At 44.2% G+C, this 27,142-nt stretch overlaps 1 protein-coding gene across 2 annotated transcripts in view; it reads left to right on the top strand.

Moving 5' to 3' along the window:
- The window catches only part of LOC106581675 (uncharacterized), a 210,731-nt gene that overhangs the window by 140,054 nt on the left and 43,535 nt on the right, over positions 1-27,142 (top strand). For both annotated transcript variants that reach the window (XM_014163884.3, XM_014163883.3), the window contains 11 exons: positions 10,016-10,137; positions 11,940-11,966; positions 12,869-13,075; positions 13,776-13,802; positions 17,324-17,386; positions 17,931-18,014; positions 18,266-18,316; positions 18,970-19,098; positions 19,393-19,455; positions 21,597-21,641; positions 24,644-24,775. In XM_014163884.3, coding sequence (XP_014019359.1) covers positions 10,016-10,137; positions 11,940-11,966; positions 12,869-13,075; positions 13,776-13,802; positions 17,324-17,386; positions 17,931-18,014; positions 18,266-18,316; positions 18,970-19,098; positions 19,393-19,455; positions 21,597-21,641; positions 24,644-24,775 — 950 coding nt within the window. The remainder of the gene's footprint in view (positions 1-10,015; positions 10,138-11,939; positions 11,967-12,868; positions 13,076-13,775; positions 13,803-17,323; positions 17,387-17,930; positions 18,015-18,265; positions 18,317-18,969; positions 19,099-19,392; positions 19,456-21,596; positions 21,642-24,643; positions 24,776-27,142) is intronic.

The following is a 27,142-nucleotide window of genomic DNA, read 5'->3' as shown; positions in this document are numbered from 1 at the left end:
GGAAGTGGCCTGTCTGACCATTTATTGTCTTTCTTTGACATCTCATTCCATTACAAAGGATCTCTGCGGTAACGTGACACTTCCCACGGCTCCAATAGGCTCTCAGAGCCCGGGAAAAAGCTGAATGTCGTCATTCCAGCCCCAGGCTGAAACACATTATCGCCTTTCTCAAGTGGCCGATCAAGGGACTGTGGGCTTAGGCGCGTGCACTGGCCGCCCCCGTCTTTGTGATTTTTCCTCTGTTTACCGAAAAGGAGATTCCCGGTCGGAATATTATCACTTTTTTACGAGATAAATTGCATAAAAATAGATTTTAAACAGCGGTTGACATGCTTCGAAGTACGGTAATGGAATATTTAGACATTTTTTGTCACGAATTGCGCCATGCGCACGACCCTGATTTACCATTTCGGATAGTTTCTGGAACGCACAAACAAAACGCCGCTATTCGGATATAACAATGGATTATTTGGGACCAAACCAACATTTGTTATTGAAGTAGAAGTACTGGGAGTGCATTCTGACGAAGACAACAAAGGTAATAACATTTTTGTTATAGTAAATCTGATTTTGGTGAAGGCTAAACTTGCCGGGTGTCTAAATAGCTAGCCCGTGATGGCTGGGCTATGTACTTAGAATATTGCAAAATGTGCTTTCACCAAAAAGCTATTTTAAAATCGGACATATCGAGTGCATAGAGGAGTTCTGTATCTATAATTCTTAAAATAATTGTTCTGCTTTTTGTGAACGTTTATCGTGAGTAATTTAGTAAATTGTTAGTAAATTCCCCGGAAGTTTGCGGGGGATATGCTAGTTCTGAACGTCACATGCTAATGTAAAAAGCTGTTTTTTGATATAAATATGAACTTGATTGAACAAAACATGCATGTATTGTATAACATAATGTCCTAGGGTTGTCATCTGATGAAGATCATCAAAGGTTAGTGCTGCATTTAGCTGTCTTCTGGGTTTTTGTGACATTATATGCTAGCTTGAAAAATGGGTGTCTGATTATTTCTGGCTGGGTACTCTGCTGACATAATCTAATGTTTTGCTTTCGTTGTAAAGCCTTTTTGAAATCGGACAGTGTGGTTAGATTAACGAGAGTCTTGTCTTTAAATTGCTGTAAAATAGTCATATGTTTGAGAAATTGAAGTAATAGGATTTTTAAGGTATTTGAAAATCACGCCACTGGATTACACTGGCTGTGCGTAGGTGGGACGAATTCGTCCCGCCTAGCCCAGAGTGGTTAATACGGTAGTATGATGGGAGTTGCAACCTATAACACACCTCGTTTATTCTCCTAAGGACTTTGAACGGCCCCACAAACCGCGGACCCAGCTTCCGGCAGGGCAGGCAGAGGGGCAGGTTCTGGGTCGAGAGCCAGACTCTGTCCCCCGGATTATAAACGGGAGCCTCACTGCGGTGGCGGTCAGCGCTCTCTTTCTGTCGACCTATCGCTCGCCTCAGGCATTCCTGGACAGCCCTCCAGGTCTCTTGAGAGCGCTGTATCCATTCCTCCACCGCAGGAGCCTCCGTCTGGCTCTACTGCCAGGGCACCAGGACCGGCTGATAACCTAACACTACCTGGAAAGGTGACAGGTTAGTAGAGGAGTGGCGCTGAGAGTTCTGGGCCATCTCGGCCCATGGCACGAACCTCGCCCACTCGCCTGGCCGGTCCTGGCAATACGACCGCAGGAACCTGCCCACATCCTGGTTAATGCGCTCAACCTGCCCATTACTCTCGGGGTGAAAACCCGAGGTCAGGCTGACCGAGACCCCCAGCCTCTCCATAAACGACCTCCACACCCTGGAAGTAAACTGGAGACCTCGGTCAGATACGATGTCCTCGGGCACCCCGTAGTGCCGGAAGACATGGGTGAATAGGGCCTCCGCGGTCTGTAGGGCCGTAGGAAGACCGGGTAATGGGAGCAGACGGCAGGACTTCGAGAACCGATCCACAACAACCAGGATGGTAGTGTTCCTCTGAGATGGCGGGAGATCCGTAAGGAAATCCACCGAGAGGTGAGACCAAGGTCGTTGTGGAACGGGGAGGGGCTGTAATTTCCCCCGAGACAGGTGCCTAGGAGCCTTGCACTGGGCGCACACCGAACAGGAAGAGACATAGTGTCTTACATCCTCAGCCAAGGTGGGCCACCAGTACTTTCCTTTCAGGCTTCGCACTGTCCGTTCCACTCCAGGATGACCCGAGGAGGGTAGAGTGTGAGCCCATCGGATCAGGCGATCGCGAACACCAAGCGGAACGAACTTCAGACCCGCGGGACATTGAGGGGGAGTGGGTTCTGCCTGAACCGCCCGCTCGATGTCCGCATCCACCTCCCATACCACCGGTGCCACTAGACAGGACGCCGGGAGTATGGGAGTCGGATCGATGGTCCGCTCCTCGGAGTCGTAGAGACGCGACAGTGCGTCGGCCTTCCGGTTCCGAGACCCCGGAATGTAGGAAAGGGTGAATTGGAACCTCGTAAAGAACATGGCCCACCTGGCCTGACGAGGATTAAGTCTCCTCGCTGCTCGGATGTACTCCAGGTTATGGTGGTCGGTCCAGATGAGAAAAGGGTGACGTGCCCCCTCAAGCCAATGTCTCCACACTGTCAAAGCTTTGACCACGGCCAACAACTCCCTGTCCCCCACGTCATAGTTGCGCTCCGCCGGACTCAGCTTCTTAGAAAATAATACACAGGGGCGGAGCTTCGGAGGAGCGCCCGAGCGCTGCGACAGCACTGCTCCGACCCCAGCCTCGGACGCGTCCACCTCTACTATGAATGGCAAAGAGGGATCCGGATGCGCCAGCACCGGAGCGTCGGTAAACAGAACCTTCAGACGACGGAAGGCTCTGTCCGCCTCTGCCGACCAACGCAGTCGCACCGGACCCCCCTTCATCAGTGAGGTAATGGGAGCTGCCACCTGACCAAAACCCCGGATAAACCTCCGGTAATAATTGGCGAACCCCAAGAACCGCTGCACCTCCTTCACCGTGGTAGGGGTCAGCCAATTACGCACGGCCGTAACGTGATCACATTCCATCACCACCCCTGTGGTGGAAATGCGATATCCCAGGAAAGAGACTGCTCGTTTGGAGAACTCACATTTCTCAGCCTTGACGTATAGGTTATGCTCCAGCAGCCGCCCAAGCACTTTGCGCACCAGAGCCACATGTGCGGCGCGTGTGGCGGAGTAGATCAGAATGTCATCGATGTACACCACCACACCCTGTCCGAGCATGTCTCTGAGAACCTCGTCCACAAAGGATTGGAAGACAGCGGGAGCATTTTTCAACCCATACGGCATGACGAGGTACTCATTATGGCCAGATGTGGTACTAAATGCGGTTTTCCACTCTTCTCCCTCTCGGATACGCACCAGGTTATACGCGCTCCTGAGATCTAGTTTGGTGAAGAAGCACGTCCCGTGAAATGACTCCACCGCCGTAGCAATGAGAGGTAGCGGGTAACTGAACCCCACTGTGATCGAATTTAGACCTCTATAGTCAATGCACGGGCGCAGACCCCCCTCCTTCTTCTTCACAAAAAAGAAGCTCGAGGAGACAGGGGATTTAGATGGCCGAATGTATCCCTGTCTCAAGGACTCAGCGACATATGTTTCCATAGCCACTGTCTCCTCCTGAGACAGAGGATACACGTGGCTTTTAGGAAGGACGCGTCAGCCTGGAGGTTTATCGCACAATCCCCCTGTCGATGGGGTGATAATTGGGTCGCCTTCGTCTTACTGAAGGCGATAGCCAAATCGGCATATTCAGAGGGAATGTGCACAGTAGAGACTTGGTCTGGACTCTCCACCGTAGTTGCACCGATGGAAACTCCTATACATCTACCTGAGCACTCCCTCGACCACCCCTTAAGAGCCCTCTGTCCCCACGAAATCTGAGGGTTGTGAGTGGCTAGCCAGGGGATACCCAGTACCACTGGAAACGCCGGGGAGTCAATGAGGAAGAGGCTGATACGTTCCACACACATGACCCCCCCACGTCGCCATAACCAGTGGTACAGTAGCCTCCCCCACTTGGCCGGACCCTAGTGGTCGACTGTCTAAGGCGTGCACAGGGAAGGGGTGGTCCAGCTGAACCAGGGGAATCCCTAACCTTTTAGCGACCCCACGGTCCATAAAACTCCCAGCTGCACCTGAATCGACTAGTGCCTTATACTGGAAGTGAGGGGAAAAATCAGGAAAACAAACTGAAATGTACAGATGGTCGACAGGGGGCTCTGGGTGTGGCTGGTGCTGACTCACCTGGGGGGTCGATGAAGTGCTCTGCCTGCCATCCGAACTCCCGGGGGATCCCTCCAGCACCGGTCCGCAGTGTGTCCTCTGCGCCCGCAGTGGGTGCAGGAGAGGCCCCTCCCCCCGGTCCTCCTTGATGCAGCTCCTCCTATCTCCATGGGCTGTGGAGCAGGAGGGCTGGGAGGTGGAACGAACAGGCCCCGACTGGAACGTCCCCGGGCAGCCAGCAGGTTGTCCAGTCTGATGGATAAATCCACCAGCTGGTCCAGTGTGATGGCGTGGTCCCTGCAGGCCAGCTCCCGGCGGACATCCTCTCGGAGACTGCAGCGATAAGAATCCATCAGGGCCCGCTCATTCCACCCCGACCCCGCGGCGAAAGTCCTGTACTCCAGGGCGAAGTCCTGAGCGCTCCTCGTCCCCTGTCTTAAGTGAAACAATCGCTCACCCGCCGCCCTGCCCTCTGGGGGATGATCGAATACCGCCCGGAAGCGGCGGGTGAACTCCGGGTAGTCACCCCGAGCCGAGTCTGGGCCATCCCAAACCGCGTTGGCCCATTCCAGGGCTCTACCCGTAAGACAAGAGACGAGGGTGCTCACCTTTTCTTTGTCGGAGGGAGAGGAGCGAACGGTCGCCAGGTAGAGTTCAATCTGTAGTAAAAACCCCTTACATCCCGTAGCTGTCCCGTCAAACTCCCTCGGTGGCGTAATCCGGATGCCGCTCGCGCCCGCTTCAGGTGGGGTTTGTAGAGGCGCCGGCTGAGGAACCGGAGCTGGTCTGGTGATTGAAGCCCCTCTCTCCCAGTTCTCCAATCTGGCCAGCACTTGGTCCATCGCTGAGCCCAGGCGGTGGAGGAGGTTGGAGTGCTGTGACACCTGTTCGGCCACTGACGGTGCTTCCGCTCCTGCTGACTCCATATTTTATTTGGTGCGGGATTCTGTCACGATTCCGTAAAGCAGGAGGAAAAGGCAGAGTCAAACGCAGGAGACGTAGTCCAGTTGTGCCGTAGAACGGTATATTTATTTCACCGATAAAACCACTCGGCGTAACAAAAGGGCATAGGGTGTGCCCAGAGACCACATGGGAACACAGTTAACCCCGAGAAAACAAAGATACGCACGGGGCGCAGCCTGGCAAATATAACATTCCTCTAGCGAGAATCCGCTCGGGAAAAATGTGCAAAAAACACAAAACGTTCACAGACCTGCCCGCTGACGAATAAACAATCCCGCACAAAACACAAACCACAAGGAACAAACTAAATACCCCCCCTACTAATTACAGAAACGGAAACAGGTGCGGACTTAAACAGACAAAACACAACGAACACAGAACATAGATCGGTGGCAGCTAGTAGACCGGCGACGGCGACCGGCGAGCGCCGCCCGGCCGAGGAGGGGCACCATTTTCTGTGGATACTGTGACAACTTTGTTGTTCTTAAGCCATTTTTCCACAACTTTGGAAGTATGCTTGGGGTCATTGTCCAATTGGAAGACCCATTTGTGACCAAGCTTTAATATATCCACATAATTTCCCTTCCTCATGATTGCACCTATTTTGTGAAGTGCACCAGTCCCTCCTGCAGCAAAGCACCCCCACAACATGATGCTGCCACCCCCGTGCTTCACGGTTGGGATGGTGTTCTTCGGCTTGCAAGCCTCTCCCTTTTTCCTCCAAACATAACAATGGTCATTATGGCCAAACAGTTCTATTTTTGTTTCATCAGACCAGAGGACATTTCTCCAAAAAGTACAATCTTTGTCCCCATGTGCAGTTGCAAACCTGGCTTTTAGTCAGGCTTTTTTATGGCTGTTTTGGAGCAGTGGCTTCTTCCTTGCTGAGCGGCCTTTCAGGTTATGTTGAGCTAGGACTCATTTTACTGTGGATATAGATACATTTGTACCTGTTTCCTCCAGCATCTGCACAAGGTCCTTTGCTGTTGTTCTGGGATTGATTTGCACTTTTCGCACCAAAGTACGTTCATCTCTAGGAGACAGAACGCGTCTCCTTCCTGAGCGGTATGACGGCTGCGTGGTCCCATGGTGTTTATACTTACATACTATTGTTTGTACAGATGAACGTGGTACCTTCAGGCGTTTGGAAATTGCTTCCAAGGATGAACCAGGCTTGTGGAGGCCTACAATTTCTTTTCTGAGGTCTTGGCTGATTTCTTTAGATTTTCCCATAATGTCAAGCAAAAAGGCACTGAGTTTGAAGGTAGAACTTGAAATACATCCACAGGTACACCTCCGATTGACTCAAATGATGTCAATTAGCCTATCAGAAGCTTCTAAAGCCAAGACATCAATTTCTGGAATTTTCCAAGCTGTTTAAAGGCACAGTCAACTTAGTGTATGTAAACCTCTGACCCACTGGAATTGTGATATAGTGAATTATAAGTGAAATAATCTGTTTGCAAACAATTGCTGGAAAAATTACTTGTGTCATGCACAAAGTAGATGTCCTAACCGACTTGCCAAAATTATAGTTTGTTAACAAGAAATCTTTGGAGTGGTTGAAAAACAAGTTTTAATGACTCCAACCTAAGTGTATTTAAACTTCCGACTTCAATTGTATATATTTATATTTAACTAAACAGGTAAGGCTCAAAGCAGGTGGGTTTCTGCCCGGAATTACAGGTCGCCATCGGAAATAGCTGCCTCTCCTTGTCTCATAATTTTTTTTAAAGTGATTGGGTGAGTGACTGACTTTTTTCCCTCATATCGATTTTCAGTGACTATACACAGCTAGAGATGCAGGTGTCATTTGGTTAGCTAGCAACAACTTGAATGAATGTTATACACTTAGCATATCTCTTGCATCCACAAATTCACTCTGGCTATCTACTCCAATTTCCAAGCACGCTCGTCTCTAACATGTAAATAGCCTAACCAGCTCTGCTACGGCGAGTAAAATGGGGGGGACACTACTTCACCGCAAAATCTACCGGGAGAGCTTGAAAAATCAAGCCCCTTGGTTTCTGCCATAGATTTACAGAGAGGTGTTCTCTCATTTGTGTCTGGAAGTATCTAGCTAGCCAACTTTAGCCAGTTAGCTTGAGTGCTTGGTTGGGGCAAGCATGCGTTGGCAGGCAAGCTACAGAAGGACGAGTAGGCTTCAATAGCCCATCGTTTATCAGTGCAATTTTGACGGCCAACTAGATGAAAAAGTTTGATGGTGTTTATCGAATGTTTCTTAGCTAGATTTGAGCTCGTCTTGCTCTTGCTAGCATTAGTTGTTGATCTTGTTGTTGTTGATGTGTATAACTGAGGGAGAGCCTACCTTTTCATGGTTGTTTGATCAATATGACTGTAAAGTTCCCAAATGTAAGAGGACTCCCGTGGTGTTTACATATTTGCAGAAATGTATTTTATTAGCAAAAATCGATTGTAGCTTTTGGCTAATGCGTATTAATGATCTAAAGTCGCACTGTTGTAACTGCCTGTAAACACACAGTCCAGTTCAAAGTGAATGTTGGCAGCCCCGTGTGGCAAATGGCTTGTTTGTATAAAGGTCTACTGTAGCTCTGATTGGCTGATTGGTCCTGGACAAGACGGATGTTTTTATTTGGTTTTATTTACTGCAGTGTCTATTAATTGTCCAAACACACTGCCGCATTCGCACTCTATATTGCTATTGAATTTTCACAAATGCCTTAGTATACGTAATTCCCTAACATTGTAAGAATTCATGAAAACGACCATATCTAAGTGGTCGCTTGTCAGATTTTTTTTTTAAGTGTCATATTCTTTCCAGGGGTGTATATGAACAGATTTTAATAAGATTTCATGTTGCTAAAATGCTGTCAGTTCCACTTTAAATGCAACAATGTTTCACACGTAAGTTATTTTCAAAGAGATGGCTAACAACAACTACAAAATTTTGCCCTAATACTGTTGAATGGCAGATACCTTTATCTAGCTTTTGATGGCCTAACCAATGGCTGCCTCAGCTGGCTAGATTTATCCAGTGGTGCAAAAAGTACCCAATTGTCATACTTGAGTAAAAGTAAAGATACCTTAAAAGAAAATGACTCGAGTAAAAGTGGAAGTCACCCAGTAAAATACTTATTGAGTAAGTCTAAAAGTATTTGGTTTTAAATGTACTATAGTATCAAAATAAATGTAATCACTAAAATGTACTTAAGTATCAAAAGTTAAAGTATAAATAATTTCAAATTCCTTATATTAAGCAAACCAGACGGCAAACATTTCTCGATTAAAAAATAAATAAAAAATTACGGATAGGCAGGGGCACACTTCTACACTCAGACATAATTTATAAACGAAGCATTTGTGTTTAGTGAGTCTACCAGATCAGAGGCAGTAGGGATGACCGGGTATTCTCTTGATAAGTGTGTGAATTAGACCATTTTCCTGTCCTGCTAAGCATTCAAAATGTAACTAATACTTTTGAGTGTCAGGGAAAATGTAAGGAGTAAAAAGTACATTATTTTGTTTAGGAATGTAGTGGAGTAAAGAATGTAAAAACAAAGCAAAGTACAGATACCACAACAAACTACTTAAGTAGTACTTGAAAGTATTTTTGCTGGTCTTCAGTGTTAACCCTTTCCAACTAAAACTGAAGAGATTAAATCAGAACATATTTGAAAATAATATAATATAATCATTATTATTATTATAATTATTTTATAAATCTTTAACCCTTCTCTGAAGGCCCATTGTTCCCCACTGTGTTTGGATTAGTAATAATTTGTAGAGTGGCTCTATTTTCCCTCAGCATGCATTTATTCTATCTGAATGTCTAAAGAATCCATATGTTGTTCTGAAATATGAACACAGAAATACTGGACATTTTGAACTCTTATTATGGTGGTGATTTGGTAAAATTACAATCATTTTCTTGAATTGGACTCGCATTTTTCTGGTCTCAATCTTGACTCGGTCTCGAACCCCTTTCCCCCCTCCCAGTCTCGATCTTGACTCGGTCTCGGACCCCTTTTTCCCCCTCCGGTCTTGGTCTTGACTCGGGCTCGATTTGCTCCGGTCTTGGTCTTGAATCAGTCTCGCTTTAGGTGGTCTCGAACACAACATTTACCAGGAATTTGCTTTTATCTCCACATAAGTGGAGATGGAAGAAAAGGCACACGGAGAGGAAGTCACTTGAGATGCACCCACAAAGTGTCGGAGTTGGATGCTCTCACTCTGGACTGTAGGATATGCAAGACTCTGCATGTTGCATTGGCATGCAATGGATTGCATATGTATCTGGACTTGTAAGTGATCGGCACTGTGGGTTGAACTTATTTTTAGAGATGCTTCATTACCTGTCCCCCAAACTATAAGGTGTCATCTTCAACTGTTTTACTACGTTGCAAATCAATTGATGTCTCTTTGCTTTGTGTTGAAAAAGTCATAGTTGACACTTGATACACATCATTTGTAGGTTTTGGGATATCTATAGTTGCTTGATGGGATGAGGACTAGGCCAAACATGGATTTACCAGGAAAGATGATGGGAAACGATGTGCATGCAGTTGTGGAATTTTAACTCTGTCCAGAAGCTTATGACCATATCCTCCAAGGCTTCTCGACAACCTATAAATTACAGCCGGTAGTCAGGACACAAGGATGCTCTGGCCAACAAACGAGAAAGCCATTTCCTGCCGGTAAAGTGGGGAAGGAAATGTTGGTTTAGGATAAGGATGCAACCGTTCATCATTTTTTAAACATTTATTTTCAGGAGGTAATAACTTTTGCCTTTCTATTTCTCTATCTTTCTTTTGTTTTCAAGGCCCAGGTGGATCTAGAGGAGAGAAGGGCGACAGAGGAGAGAAAGGAGACAGGGGTCCTTTTGGTCCAAAGGGAGATTCTGGGTCTGAGTCGGGCACACGAGGAGGGGCACATGGAGAGAAGGTGCAGATGTATTGAATAATTTTAAACAATCAAAATAGATGACACATTCATACAGTGTACCAATTAAAATTCCATGAAACAACATTGTTGGTCTTAAACTTCAATGAAAAAACATTATGGTGTGTTCAAAATGTCTATTTTGGTCTGTCATCTTGAACACACCATAATGTTTTTATGGTCTGTTTTTATCTGAGGACAGCGCCCAGCATACCAACACATGAAAATCAGATTTTAACCCGCCAGGCACAACACAAAAGTCAGAAATAACGATATAATTCATGCCTTACCTTTGAAGATCTTCTTCTATTGGCACTCCAATATGTCCATTAAACATCACAAATGGTCCTTTTGTTCGATAAATTCTGTCGTTATATCCCTAAAATGTCAATTTATTTGGCGTGTTTGATTCAGAAAATACACCAGTTCCAACTCGCCCAGCATGACTACAATGTATCTAATAAGTTACCTGTAAACTTGATCCAAACATTTCAAACAACTTTACTAATCCAACTTTAGGTATTTTAAAATGTAAATAATCAATCAAATTTAAGACGGAATAAACTGTGTTCAATAGTTGATAAAATGAAAGTGAAGCGAGCTCCAGGTCAAGCGCCCCAAACAAAACAGTCCACTTGGCTCTACACTCAGAAAGGAAAGGGCTACTTCTTCATTTCTAAAAGAAAAAACATCAAACAATTTCTAAAGACTGTTAACATCTAGTGGAAGCCATAAGAACTGCCACCAGGTACCTCATAAATCTAGTTCCCCATAGAAATCCAATTGAAAAGACAGTGACCTCAAAAAACAAAATTCCTGGATGGTTTGTCCTCGGGGTTTCGCCTGCCAAATAAGTTCTGTTATACTCACAGACATAATTGTAATAGTTTTAGAAACTTTAGAGTGTTTTCTATCCGTATCTACCAATTATATGCATATCCTAGCTTTTGGGCCTGAGTAGCAGGCAGTTTACTTTGGGCACACATTTCATCCAGACGTGAAAATAGTGGCCCCTAGCCTTAAGAAGTTTTAACAAGAATTTAAGCTTTCTGCCCATTTAGTTTAACAAGAATTTAAGCTTTCTGCCCATTTAGTTTAACAAGAATTTAAGCTTTCTGCCCATATCATATATGTTTATGTCCTGCGAAAATGTTTTGTTACTTACAACCTCATGCTAATCACGTTAGCCTATGTTAGCTCAACCATACAGTGGGGAGGACACTGATCCTGTAGAGGTTAAAGAAGGATTTTTAAGCCTTGAGACAATTGAGACATGGTTTGTGTATGTGTTTGTGCATGTGGGCAGGACAAAATATTTTAGTGCCTTTGAATGGGATATGGTAGTAGGTGCCAGGCGCACTGGTTTGTGTCAAGAACTGCAACGCTCCTGTTTTTTTACATGAGTATCAAAAATGGTTCACCACCCAATGGACATCCAGGCAACTTGACACAACTGTGGGAAGCATTGGAGTCAACATGGGACAGCATCCTTGTGGAACACTTTCGACACCTTGTAGAGTCCATTCCCCAATGAATTGAGGCTTTTCTAAGGGCAAAAAAAAACAATACTAGGATGGTGTTCTTAATGTTTGGTATACTCAGTGTATGTGTTATTTCTTAACCACTTAATCTCAATGCTCAATGTCACAACACTTGCTAGTGTGGAAGGATGCTTTTTGAAAGAACTCATATAGGGACCAGGTGAAGCCTACACCCATACATGCTATTGCTTTCAAACACACCAAAATTGTTTGGTCATATACATATGTAGATACTAAAATGTTCTTTTGTGTTTTTTCCTGCAGGGAGTGCCTGGAGAAAAGGGAATTAAGGTATGTTCAAATGATCTATTATTGCCACCTTGTTGTGGTCCCAAATACTGTTGAATGCTCCCTCAGGTTTATTATTTATTGTCTGGACGAAGACCTTAAGGTCGAAACGTTGCATAATAAAACTGCACGGGCATTCAACAGAAAGCAGGTGTCGGGCTTTTTTTATTTATCTATCTTTGGGCTCCCGAGTGGCGCAGCGGTCTAAGGCACTGCATCTCAGTGCTAGAGGCGTCACTACAGACACCCTGGTTCTAATCCAGGCTGTATCACAACCGGCCGTGATTGGGAGTTCCATAGGGCGGTGCACAATTGGTTTGGCCGGTGTAGGCCGTCATTGTAAATAAGAATGTGTTCTTAACTGACTTGCCTAGTTAAATAAAGGTTAAATAAAATACAAGTATTTCTGACTTTACTTTTTGTACCCTGCACCTGCAAGTTACTGGATGTGTGTGTACACTACTTCTTAACCTGTGGTCCAAATAACCACATAATAATGAATGGCACTCCAATTGTCTTGTTCATGTGCTGGTCTTTTGTATTTTATTATCGGTATCTTCCATACCTTTTGATATAGCCTCATTATGATCAGTCAATGCATTTTGATCAAGATGAAGTGACTGAATGTTGAAATTAGTTCACCTCCTGAACGGCGACAAATTATGACAACTCCCACCATTATCATCTTCTTTATTCTCTTTATTTAAAGTCACATTTACATCTGGTATGTGTAGCATGATGTACTAATTACTGTACCCATATTGTTATGAACAACACAACCAGTTTTATTTTTTAAATGGTTGTTCCTGAAGCTAACATAATGCTTTCCCATCTCCATACCAAGACGGTATTCTTTGGAAACAATAAAGATGTATAACTTTTTGAATGTCCTATTGTCTCCGTAGGGAAAAGCAGGCTTCGGATACCCTGGGTCGAAGGGCGACCCCGGCCCTGCTGGTCCCCCTGGACCACCAGGCTCCCCGGGGCCCGTGGCTGAGGTGGTATCACGTGGTGACAGCTCCGTGATTCAGACGGTTGCAGGTCCCAGAGGACCAGCTGGAACTCCGGGACCCGCAGGCCCTGAGGGACCCGCAGGAGCCGACGGAGAGCCTGTGAGTTGCCTGCCCTGCCCTTCCACCTCCATACCAGCAGAGGGCAATCAATAAAAAGTTATTCAGTCAGCCGTGATCTGATTCTCCATATTTATCCCACTGCACTTGCACACTCCCCGTCATGGATTTAAAAGCATTGGATTGGGGTAAACATTGGCTCGATGGAGTTTCAACCATTGTTAAATCCATTAGAGGGAGTGTGCAAGTGGACACTTTGGGAGAAGTATTGAGAATCGGAACGTAGCCACAGTAGGATGATTTAAGCCTTATGGGTAATCCTATATCTGTGCCTATGGACAACTTCTACCTAGAATAGTGCTTAGCGTTTATAACCAATTGCAACTAACAGGCAGAACTTAATTATTTAGTGACACATCTTAGACCAGGATATTTTATTTTCCCTTCTTGATAATAAATAGCCATACTTTATTAGACAAGTTGTAATTAATTGATTGCATAAATTGGAAAATATAAAGTAATGCGTGTACTACCATGAGTTTTCCATTCATATAACCTGTACGACCTGAGCGGGTGATCTTAGTGCGTATTGATGGTTTAACGAGAGATCACCTGGAGATAAAACGGTGGTCAACAGTGGTTGCAATTAACCTGTCGTGTCTTCAAGTTTTAAATCCTTTCCTTTTTGATCAGTGTCGTAGACCATACTTTTAATTTTGTTTAATTTTCCTCCTCTTCACAGGGTGATCCTGGTGAAGATGGATCTCAAGTAAGTTGACAAATTAATCAATGTAATTTGAACATTAACATGTAATGGATAACTAGTTGTGCAGTGATAATGGTTTGCCTTAAAGGTGCTACACATAGGATTTATTTTGAATTTTTGCATTGTAATTTCATAAAATGTCAATAATATATCTGCAGTAATAGTGGAATGATAGTGTTTCACAGTGTTACTTACCTGCCAGTGTTGTGATTAGCTGTGATATTCACTTATTGATTTCTACCACCAGAGCGGCTTCTGTTGTCAAAATGGGAAAGCTGTTTTGACTTTGTGGCTTGTGTTATCTAGTGGATAAGTGACCAATGTAGAAATCGCTCTCATTTCCTGGTCGCTAAAATCCTACACTGTTCGCTCAATTTCTATTTTGTTAGAAAACAAGCACTGAATAGTGTAGGGAATCATTGTCCCATCTAAATCGCTATGAAATGTATTTTCAATAACAGAAAATACTGTTTTTACTGCTGGTTGAAGCTATCAAAACCGAAAGTAAAAGGCTCAAGCACGAGTCTCCGCCATATTACAGGAAAATGTGATGCAGTGGAGGGGGAGATTGGTTTTGAATGAAGCCTAGTGCTATTACAATTCACCTAGCTTACACTTAGGGGAGAAATTCTAGAGCTGTGTTCGAATACTCATACTAACCACACTAACCGTACTATTGTAATGTAAATTGAGTATGTAGTATGCTTATTAGTCATAGTATGGATATAAACTCAGCAAAAAAATAAAAAATTTCAGGACCCTGTCTTTCAAAGATAATTCGTAAAAATCCAAATAGCTTCACAGATCTTCATTGTAAAGGGTTTAAACACTGTTTCCCATGCTTGTTCAATGAACCATAAACAATTAATGAACATGCACCTGTGGAACGGTCGTTAAGACACTAACAGCTTACAGACGGTAGGCAATTAAGGTCACAGTTATGAAAACGTAGGACACTAAAGAGGCCTTTCTACTGACTCTGAAAAACACCAAAAGATAAATGCCCAGGGTCCCTGCTCATCTGCGTGAACGTGCCTTAGGCATGCTGCAAGGACACATGAGGACTGCAGATGTGGCCAGGGCAATAAATTGCAATGTCCGTACTGTGAGACGCCTAAGACAGCGCTACAGGGAGACAGGACGGACAGCTGATTGTCCTCGCAGTGGCAGACCACGTGTAACAACACCTGCACAGGATCGGTACATCCGAACATCACACCTGCGGGACAGGTACAGGATGGCAACAACAACTGCCCGAGATACACCAGGAACGCACAATCCCTCCATCAGACTTCCTCATCCCTCATGTGGTACCCTTCCTGCAGGCTCATCCTGACATGAAACTCCAGCATGACAATGCCACCAGCCATACTGCTAGTGCGGTGCGTGAATCCCTGCAAGTCAGGAATGTCAGTGTTCTGCCATGTCCTGCGAATGCCCGGATCTCAATCCCATTGAGCACGTCTGGGACCTGTTGGTTCGGAGGGTGAGGGCTAGGGCCATTCCCCCAGAAATGTCCGGGAACAGGTGCCGTGGTGGAAGACTGGGGTAACATCTCACAGCAAGAACTGGCCAATCTGGTGCAGTCCATGAGAAGGAGATGCGCTGCAGTACTTAATGTAGCTGGTGGCCACACCAGATACTTACTGTTACTTTTGATTTTGACCCCCCCTTTGTTCAGGGACACATTATTACATTTCTGTTAGTCACATGTCTGTGGAACTTGTTCAGTTTATTTCTCAGTTGTTGAATATTGTTATGTTCATACAAATATTTACACATATTACGTTTGCTGAAAATAAACGCAGTTGACAGTGAGAGGACTTTTCTTTTTTTGCTGGGTTTAGTTAGTAAGCCAAAAGTCCCCGGATATCATACTAAATTCGCCAAAATGCAAAGTATACAAGCAGTGGACACTATTTCTGTGCTTTTAGAGCCCGTAATGCAATTATTCAGAAAATGGGCGTGGCTTCACAAGGTTTTCAGATTTGAAGAAAATGGAGGAAAATATGCATCCGATGTCCAACGAGAGCGTATACAAATTCATTGCTTTAACTAATTATGACAAATGTTAAGAAAATGTTAAGCAATGTAATAAATTAACGACTTTTAAAATAAGTTACATGACAATTTGTTAGCTACGCTATCCTTACGAACCACAGAGCATATCATTACAGCAGTATGTGTATGTTAGTTGGCTACTAATACATTGTCGAACTTGCCAGTATATTAACTATATGCTAACTAACTAGCATATATATATATATATATATATATTGACTTGATTATTCACGTCATTTTTAGGTTAGCTAAGTGGTATAGTCGTGCGTTCTCAATGGAAATTGTTAATTCTGGCTATTAACTCCGATTTCAGAGCACTCTCGTCTGAGTGTGCCAGAGCGCAGAATAACTGATGAATTTACGAACGCTCCACTCCCATTGAATATGGCCGGTATCAATAAACATCTGCAAAAAAGCGGAATTACATTTTTGCCAGCAGCACAGTTAGTCACTAACGCTCTGGATAACATGAAAACAGCTTAACCAGCTCTGCTAGGGTGAGTAAAATAGTCAGAGTGAGGTGTTCTCTCATTTGTATCTGGAAGTACAGTAGCTAGCCAGTTAGCTTGGGTGCTTGTCTGATGTTGTGAGGTCAGAACGCTCTGTTCAACCCTACGCCTGTCAGGGAACTCAAAGCAGCAGGAGGGGTGAAGTCAGGCGCAGGAGATTGAGGTCCGTGAACACAGGTTTAATAGGCAATAATCCAACACTGCCAAAAACAGGTAAGGCAGGGCAAAATACAAAGTACAGAACAAGCCCAAAAACTCGCAGCCTTAAATACACAAAAAGGCAGAGGAAAAATGCCTAAACCCCAACCTAACAAACCAGACAAAGAACAATCACGCACAATACCCAAACCTAAACAGAAAGACTAAATAACCTCCCCACTAATGAACTAACACAATACAGGTGCACACCTAAACGAGACCTAACCAAAAGAAAATGAAAAGAGGATCGGTGGCAGCTAGTAGGCCGGCGACGACCGCCGAGCGCTACCCGCACGGGGAGAGGCGCCACCTTCCGTTGACGTTGTGACAACGCCAGAGCGTCCAGTGTGCGGTATGAATGCTCCGAAAGCGAAACGTTCTGAATTTACGAACTGACAAACAGACAATGCTCTGAATTTACGAGCGCACTCTGGCACTCCAGATTTGAATTTAGGAACGAAATCCTAAGATGTCTAGCTAGTTATTTGTTATGCTAACAAGCTAGCAAGAGGTTGCATAGCAACAGCATCAACTTCCGGTAGACAGTCGAAGCGCTAGTACGCTCAACTGAAGGGATACCGCTCGTTTACAGTATACTAAAATTGAACTAATAGTATGTAGTATATACTCGTTAAGTATGTAGTATACAGTATGTTATTATGGGTATTCAAACACAGCTTAGGTGTAGCATCTTTAAGTGCCAGTACTTGTATTTCTCAAGATACTAGTCAGCTCTCTGCTCTGTCTCTTACCCAGGGCCTTGTTGGACCGCCAGGCTTCCCTGGAACTCCAGGAGACTCCGGGCTCAAAGGAGAGAAGGTACTAAATGCTGTCATGTCATGACATTGTTGAATTGAGGAGCTGGCATAATGTAGCCTGGTCCCAGATCTTTTTGTGCTGTATAACCAACTCTTATGGTCGTTTGGCAACACACTGCACAATGGAGTTAGCAAGAAAACACAAGCAGATCTGGGACCAGGCTAGGCATTATCCAGCAGTCGTCAGTTTCAGTCTGTTATCTGTGGACTGCCCTCCCCAATGAGTCAAAGACCAGTGTCAGCGTGAGTGGGGGATCAATCCAGTTCAGAAAAAGTCAAAGAAGACTTATTGATTGAAACATTTCGAACGCTGCTTTAGATCTTGTGTAAATAAACACATGACCATATTGAGATTGTACCCCTTGTTTGTGTCTCAAATTGCACCCTATTCCCTTGGGCTCTAGTCAAAAGTAGTGCACTATGAAGGGAATAGGCTGCCATTCGGTGTGCAGCCCATGGCTAGGTTATTCAATACAAGTTTATTTGTCCCCAATTACTAGCTAATTACTAATGCAGTCAATCATTCATGTGTGTATGCTCCACAGGGTGACCGTGGTGAGGGCCAGCCGGGCCCCAGTGGACCTCCCGGACCCCCAGGACTCCCAGCGCCATCCAGTCACAACCGGCCGGTGAGTCCACATTTACCTCAGTCATTTCAGCCAAAGTTCTAGTTATGTATTTTCTACAACCACTTGCAGCTAGCAAAGGACACTGAAACCAACACAACAGGGTTGTTGATACCAAAAATTGTCAGTTGAGATCAACAAATCATATTTTAGCTAAATTATTTCAGATGGGAAGAAGGGGTCAGGAGAGCTACTGTAGTTGTGGAGCACATGACTTCTATGACGTGTGAGATATTTCACCTTCTTTGTTTCAGACCTTTGTGGACATGGAAGGCTCTGGGTTCCCTGACTTGGAGACTCTTCGGGTAGGTCCACTTTTCTTATTTGGGCTCCACTCGATAAGCAAAAGGGCCATAGATTGCCTTGTCATCCTACACTGGTTCAGGTGCAGTTGTTAGGGGTGTAGGGTCAATTTGCCCCTAGATGCTGGTCTTGAGTAATTTTTTTGCATTTTCCCAACTAATGGTTAAGATTAGGATTGGGGGAAGGGAAGCTGATCCTAGATCTGCACCTAGGGGAAACTTCATCCCGGAGCTTTGTTAGGGCTCCACAACACCAGTATAAACAACCCAAACTCAGTACAGATTGTTTTATGTATTCGCCTGACAAAACATCCAACTCAAGGAGCGCACAGCATCCTACCTCAAATTGGAACCCGACTTGAGCTGTGAAATGCATTTGAAGGAATTTGGAAAGGCCTTGATTTACTTAGCTGATGTCAAGCTGGAACTATTACAAACTAGTTTTCATGGATGTCCGTCAGCAGTTTACTCTGACAAAAATGTATTCATTTATTTATTTTTATTTGACTAAATTGACTGAGAATTGTACATTATTTTTTGCACCAACAAACTGGGAGAACAGTTGCAGGGGGAGGAGAGGAGTTGAATTTACTAAAATGAAGTATGCAATAGTCATGATTCGTGATGTATTCTCTGTGAATTCTCTGGGGTGGTAGGGACTGCCTGGTTTGCCTGGCCCTCCTGGACTCCCCGGGGCCCCAGGTCCTGCCGTTGTTGGTACAGGACTCTCTAGCTCGTTTGGCCCCCAAGGTCCCCCAGGACAAGATGGTGCCCCTGGTCAACCGGTAGGTCCTCAGGAGATGGACCCTTCTCTCCATTTGTTTGCCTTTTATGTAACATACCACAGTGGAACCATAATAGTCATAAGCGTTTGATTGTGTTTTTATCCATGATTATTTGGAATGGATGTACTGTGCTTTATCATAATGTAAGAGGGAAGGTGACCCATTCGCAGTGAAAGGACTGTATGAGTAATCAATTGACCCAACATACTGCTGATACAGTGTGCAAAGTGTAATGATTATGATGATGATTAAGTTAATAAACATAATATTAAGTCCTAAACTTGTGCTTTGTAGGGGTTACCCGGCCCACCTGGTACTGATGGTCGCCCAGCAGTTGCAGGGGCCAGGGGCGAGAAGGTGACTGAAAAAACACAAATGATTCTAATGATCAAGTTCTTTCCATCTCTTCATCATGGCTTCTTGTGTCATAACCAAATGGCATCATTGATTGTTTTCTGAAGATAAGTACCTATGGGACTTGAATGGGATCAATTCAAGTTGATCACCTCTACATTCGGAGTTGCAATCTACTGTGGAGATAGCCTGCAGAGTTCTGTCATACTATCCAGGTCTATGCCCAAACAGTTCGAGCTTCTACTTTTAAAAATCCATCTCTCCAGAAAAAGTCCCTCACTGTTAATGCTTGTTATAGACCCCCCTCAGCTCCCAGCTGTGCCCTGGACACCATATGTGAATTGATTGCCCCCCATCTATCGTCAGAGTTCGTACTGTTAGGTGACCTAAACTGGGATATGCTTAACACCCCGGCCATCCTACAATCTAAACTATATGCCCTCAATCTCACACAAATGATCAATGAACCTACCAGGTACAACCCCAAATCCGTAAACATGGGCACCCTCATAGATATCATCCTGACCAACTTGCCCTCGAAATACACCTCTGCTGTTTTCAACCAGGATCTCAGCGATCACTGCCTCATTGCCTGCGTCCATTATGGGTCCGCGGTCAAACGACCACCACTCATCACTGTCAAATGCTCCCTAAAACACTTCTGCACGCAGGCCTTTCTAATCGACCTGGCTCGGGTATCCTGGAAGGATATTGACCTCATCCCGTCAGTAGAGGATGCCTGGTTGTTCTTTAAAAGTGCTTTCCTCATCATCTTAAATAAGCATGCCCTTTCAAAAAATGTAGAACTAAGAACAGATATAGCCCTTGGTTCACTCCAGACTTGACTCCCCCTGACCAGCACAAAACATCATGTGGTGTACTGCAGTAGCATCGAATGCTGCAGGTGATTCCTTGATCTACCTCTACGCAGACAACACCATTCTGTATACATCTGGCCCTTCTTTGGACACTGTGTTAACAAACCTCCAAACGAGATTCAATGCCATACAGCACTCATTCCGTGGCCTCCAACTGCTCTTAAATACAAGTAGAACTAAATGCATGCTCTTTAACCAATCGCTGCCCGCACCCGCCTGCCCGAGTAGCATTACTACTCTGGACGGTTCTGACTTAGAATATGTGGACAACTATAAATACCTAGATGTCTGGCTAGACTGTAAACTCTCCTTCCAGACTCATATTAAGCATCTCCAATCCAAAATTAAATCTAGAATCGGCTTCCTATTTCGCAACAAAGCCTCCTTCACTCATGCTGCCAAACATACCCTCGTAAAACTGACTATCCTACCGATCCTTGACTTCGGCGATGTCATTTACAAAATAGCCTCCAACACTCTACTCAGCAAATTGGATGCAGTTTATCACAGTGCCATCCGTTTTGTCACCAAAGCCCCATATACTACCCACCACTGCGACCTGTATGCTTTCGTTGGCTGGTCCTTGCTACATATTCGTCGGTCAACCTCTGGCTCCAGGTCATCTATAAGTCTCTGCTAGGTATCGCTCCGCCTTATCTCAGCTCACTCATCACCATAGCAATACCCACCCATGGCACACACTCCAGGCAGGTATATTTCACTGGTCATCCCCAAAGCCAATACCTTCTTTGGCCGCCTTTCCTTCCAGTTCTCTGCTGCCAATGACTGGAACGAATTGCAAAAATCACTGAAGTTGGAGACTCATATCTCCCTCACTAACTTTAAGCATCAGAGCAGCTTACCGATCACTGCAGCTGTACACAACCCATCTGTAAATAGCCCATCCAATCAACTACCTACCTCATCCCATATTTGTTTTTCTGCTCTTTTGCACACCAGTATTTCTACTTGCACATCCTCATCTGCACATCTCTCACTCCAATGTTAACTGCTAAATTGTAATTACTTCGCCACTATGGCCTATTTATTGCCTTACCTCCTTACTTCATTTGCACACACTGGATACAGACTTTTCTATTGTGTTATTGACTGTACGTTTGTTTTTCCCATGTATAACGCTGTGTTGTTGTTTTTGTTGCACTGCTTTTGCTTTATCTTGCAGTTGTAAATGATAACTTGTTCTCAACTGGGCTACCTGGTTAAATAAATGTGAAATGAAAACATTAAAAAATTCCCCCTCTACAGGGTGATCCAGGTGAACTCGGTCTTCTGGGAGCAGTCGGCGCAAAGGTGGGTACCGAGCCTTTTACTTTACTTTGTCAAAGACTCCATTGAAAACACAGAAGTCAGATTTGAAAACATACAGTATTCTGCAAGGGCTCAAGCTTTTGCTCTATTCCTCTTTTTCATCCAGCAAAGCTCCCCCTCCTACCTTCCTAGCTATCTCTCCAACCTGTTATTGTCTTACTGTTCGTCATCTTCCTCCCCTAGACCTGCCAATATGCAGCAGGTACCAGGTACCAGGTCCCCAGGATTGGGAATGTGGACTTTCTGTGTCTCTAAGGCATGGTTGTGTTCATTAGGCACCAAACAGACTGAAACAGGGAGGGGCTTCCTGAACTTCACTTGTAAAAGGTTAAAAAAATATATATGTTGGGTGCCCTAATGAACACGACCCAGGTTTATCTTACTCACACTTCACCTGAATTTTATTCCAAATGCCTGCACACCCAGTAGCTCTCCAAGACCAGAGTTGGTGACCCTTGATTTTGTGCTGTACTAAATGTAGTTTTAAAACCATGTTAAGTTTGTGGAATACCTAAAATGAATCAATTTAGCATGTGTGTATGAACTGTAGTGCTGACCCAATTTCGTTGACTGGTCGATTATTTGGTCGAAATGCTGTTGGTTGACTGAGATTTCTTTAGTCGAGCAGTAGCCAAATTTTTTTTTAAATAATTGTGTACAAGACACCTGTCTGATTCGTGCCTGTCTGAGTGGACTAATCTATTGTGGAGGCTGTGAGGATGGCACAGTCCATTACTCTGACACATGCTACTGAAATTGAATATAGTTATATCACATAAGAACAATGGTGCAACACTAATGAAACATTTTATAACAAATGGGCTTTCTTCCGCTTTGGATAGCGGTCGCTGTCTGCGGTTCTGAAATATCAGTGCTCTGTTGAATAGGCACCTTTTCCTAGACCATGTTGCTATGTGCATAATATCAAAGTTACCCAGTATATTGGTGTTGAGAACAACGCAGCGGCCTTAGGAGACGAGAAAACAGCCTTTGCCTTAATTGTCTAAGAAAATTAAAGGAGAGAGGAAACCCCAACTTATTTATGTCTATAATCAACAGCCTAACTGTTAAATGTGCCTGGCTTTATAAATCATCCATACAGTGCGTTCGGAAAGTATTCAGACCACTTCCCATTTTCCACATTTTGTTACGTTACAGCCTTATTCTAAAATGAATAAAAACATTATTTACCCTCATCAATCTACCCCACAATACCTCATAATGACAAAGCGAAAACAGGTTTTAATTTTTTTGCACATTTATAAAAATAAGAAAAACATACCTTTTTTACATAAGTATACAGACCCTTTGCTATGAGACTCGAAATTGAGCTCAGCTGCATCCTGTTTCCATTGATCATCCTTGAGATGTTTCTACAACTTGATTGGAGTCCACCTGTGGTAAATCCAATTGAATGGACTTGATTTGGAAAGGCACACACCTGTCTATATAAGGTTCCAGAGTTGACAGTGCATGTCAGAGTAAAACCCAACCCATGAGGACGAAGGAATTGTCCGCAGAGCTCCGAGACAGGGTTGTGTTGAGGCACAGATCTGGGGAAGGGTGCCAAAACATTTCTGCAGCATGGAAGGTCCACAAGAACACAGTTGCCTCCATCATTCTTAAATGGGAGGTCAGGGAGGTGAATAAGAACCTGATGGTCACACTGACAGACCTCCAGATTTCCTCTGTTGAGACAGGAGAAACTTCCAGAAGCCCAACCATCTCTGTAGCACTCGACCAATCAGGTCTTTATGGTAGAGTGGCCAGACGGAAGCCACTCCTCAGTACAGAACATTTACTCAGTACTTTGTTAAATCACCTTTGACAGTGATTACAGCCTAGAGTCTTCTTGGATATGACGCTACAAGCTTGGCACACCTGTATTTGGGGAGTTTCTCCCATTCTTCTCTGCAGATCCTGTCGAGCTCTGTCAGGTTGGATGGGGCTCGTCGCTGCACAGCCATTTTCAGGTCTCTCAAGAGATGTTCGATCAGGTTCAATTACGGGTTCTGGCTGGGCCACTCAAGGACATTCAGAGACTTGTTCCGAAGCCACTCCTGCGTTGTCTTGGCTGTGTGATTATGGTCGTTGTCCTGTTGGAAGGTGAACCTTCGCCCCAGTCTGAGGTCCTGAGCGCTCTGGAGCAGGTTTTCATCAAGGATATCTGTACTTTTCTCCATTCATCTTTCCCACAATCTGACTACTCTCCCAGTCCCTGCCCTCCCACAGCATGATGCTGCCAACACCACGCTTCACCATAGGGATGGTACCAGGTTTTCTCCAGACGTGACGCTTGTCATTCAGGCCAAAGAGTTCAATCTTGGTTTCATCAAACCAGATAATCTTGTTTCTCATGGTCTTTAAGTGCCTTTTGGCAAACTCCAAGTGGGCTGTCACGTGCCTTTTTTACTGAGGAGTGGCTTCCGTCTGGCCACTCTGCCATAAAGGCCTGATTGGTGGAGTGCTGCAGTGAAGGTTGTTCTTCTGGAAGGTTCTCCCATCTCCACAGAGGAACTCTGGAGCTCTGTCAGAGTGACCATCGGGTTCTAATGTTGCTTTGATTGCCCTACAATGTGATTAATACCTGTGTGAAGTGTGTCCTACTAGTACACTCTTAGAAAATAAGGTGCAATCTAGAACCTAAAAGGGTTGTTTGGCTGTCCCCATAAGAGAACCCTTTGAATACATATTTATTTCCACAGAGGGTTCTACATGGAACCCAAAAGGTTTCTACCGTGAACCAAAATGGGTTCTAACTGGAACCAAAAATAGTTATCCTATGGAGACAGCCGAAGAACCATTTTTTTAACCCTTTTTTCAGAGTGTAGTGTGTGGATTGGATCTTATTCTTTGCATATTACTGATAATGGATGACAATGGATACCTACTCAGATTCTGTAAAATAGCCAACAAATGGAACAATGGCTCATCAATATGATAATGACTGTTTTTTAAATCTTGACCTTCATCCCATTCCACAGGGTGCACAGGGATTGACTGGCATCCCTGGTCAGCCAGGACAGGGCGGATTGGCTGGCCTTCCTGGACCAATGGGACCAGTGGGACAACCCGGGCCACCAGGACCCCCCGGACCAAGCTATCACGCTGGCTTTGTGAGTCCAATAAGAGATGGGTTTCCCTATCTCAATGGTCTTACCGATGCATGATTACCAATGCCCAATGTTAATACTGAGTGTTTCGTAGTATCACAAGAATCTCACTAGCTTGTCAAACAATCTGTAAACATTACCCAGTGTTAAAAGAATGCTGCGTCAACATTCAGATTTACATTTTATTGATCAGTTTTAGTTCAACAATAGTTTTTGGTAGTGATGCACCTATATGACATTTTGGCCGATACCGATATCCAATATTTTCCTTGACAAAAAAAACAATGCAGATAACCGATATTTAAAATTTCAGCTGCCTTTTAAGCATTCTAGTACAGTTAAATAGTTAACACACACACATGGACGCAGCGGTCTAAGGCACTGTATCTCAGTGTAAGAGGCATCACTACAATCCCTGGGTCGAATCCAGGCTGTATAACATCCGGCTGTGATTGGTAGTCTCATAGGGCGGCGCACAATTGGCCCGGTGTCGTCCGGGTTTTCCCGGGGTAGGCCATCATTGTAATTCAGAATTTGTTCTTAACAGACTTGCCTAGTTAAATAAAGGTTACACACACAAACACTGACCAAAAAGTTATTTTGTTGGCATTTATGTATGTCCCCATTACCAGTAAAACATAATCTAAACCTATTTCTTTAATTTACTTGCTGTGCTGTTTCGTTGTTCATTTGTTCCGTTGTTCCGTTGTTTCATTCTCAACCAGGATTTCTATGGAACACCGTTTGGGTCTTTGCTGTGTACTACTCCCTTCACAGAACAGTGCAAACGGGCTCTAACCAGAATAGAAAGAGGACTGGGAGACCCCGATGCACAACTGAGCAGGAGGACAAGTACATTAGAATGTCTAGTTTGAGAAACAGATGCCTTCAAGTCCTCAACTGGTAGCTTCATTAAATAGTACCCGCAAAACACCAGTCTCAACGTCAACAGTGAAGATACGACCCCGGGATGCTGGCCTTCTAGGCAGAGTTGCAAAGAAAAATACTTATCTCAGACTGGGCAATAAAAAGTAAAGATTAAGATGGGCAAAAAAACTGACACTGGACAGAGGAATTCTGCCTAGAATCCCAGCATCCCGGAGTCAATATGAGGCATGTGGTTCTAATGTCAGGATTCGGTTCTTAGCCTCGCTCTCTTTCTCTTGCACTCTCGCTCTCTTGCGAGCGCTCTACATTTTTTTATTAAATTCAAACGGGCTTATTTGGCATGGGAAACAAATGTTTACATTGCCAAGCAAGTGAAATAAACAGAAGTGAGAAGAAACTAATTTAACAACATCAACAAAAACTATTAGAAAGTAACAGTAAACTCAAAAAGATAAAGACATTTCAAGTGTTATATTTTCAGCTATGTACAGTGTTTTAGCAATATGCAAGTAGTTGTAGTACAAATAGTGGGGGAAGATCAATAAACATAGATATTGGTGGTATTTACAATGTTGTTTGTGCTCCACTCGTTGCTCTTTTCTCATGGCAACGGGCAACAAATCTTGCTACTGTGATTGCACATTGTGGTATTTCGCCTAACAGATATAGAAGTTTATCAATGTTGGATTTGTTTTCAAATTCTTTGTGGGTCTGTGTGATCTGTGGGAAATATGTGGCTCTAATGTGGTTATACATTTGGCAGGAGGTTAAGAAGTGCAGCTCACTTTCCACCTAATTTTGTGGACAGTAGGCACATATCCTGTCTTCTCTTCAGAGCCAGGTCTGCATATGGCGACCTCACTCAGTAGCAAGGCTATGATCAATGAGTCTGTACATAGTCAAATATTTTCTCATTTTGGGTCAGTCACAGTGGTCAGGTATTATGCCACTGTGAACTTTCTGTTTAGGATCAGATAGCATTCCAATTTGCTCTGTGTTTTGGTTGCTTTCTCATAATTTGGTTGGTCTAATTGTGTTGCTGGCATGGGGGTCTGTTTGTGTTTAAACAGAGCCCCAGAACCAGCTGGCTGAGGGGACTTTTCTCTAGGTTAATCTCTTTGTAGGTGAGGGCTTTGTGGTGGAATGTGTGGGCATCGCAACCTTTTAGGTGGTTATAGAATTTGACAGCTATTTTCTGGATGTTGATAACTAGCGGGTATAGTCCTAATTCTGCTCTACATGCATTGTTTTGTGTTGTATATTTTTGCAGAATTCCAATTCGGGGTTTGTCCCATTTTGTGAATAATTATTGGTTGGTGAGTAGACCCCAGACCTCACAACCATATAGAAATGGGTTCTTTAACTGGTTGAAGTATTTTTAGCCAGATCGTAATTGGAATGTTGAGTTTTATTTTCCTTTTGATGGCATAGAAGGCTCTACTTGCCTTGTCAATTAGTTCTTTCACAGCCTTGTGCAAGTTA

Source organism: Salmo salar, chromosome 21 (assembly GCF_965601325.2).
Source record: "Salmo salar chromosome 21, fSalSal1, whole genome shotgun sequence".
Taxonomy (NCBI): Eukaryota; Metazoa; Chordata; class Actinopteri; order Salmoniformes; family Salmonidae; genus Salmo; species Salmo salar.
The sequence above is the reverse complement of the archived record's forward strand: the minus strand, read 5'-3'. Positions and strand labels throughout refer to the sequence as shown.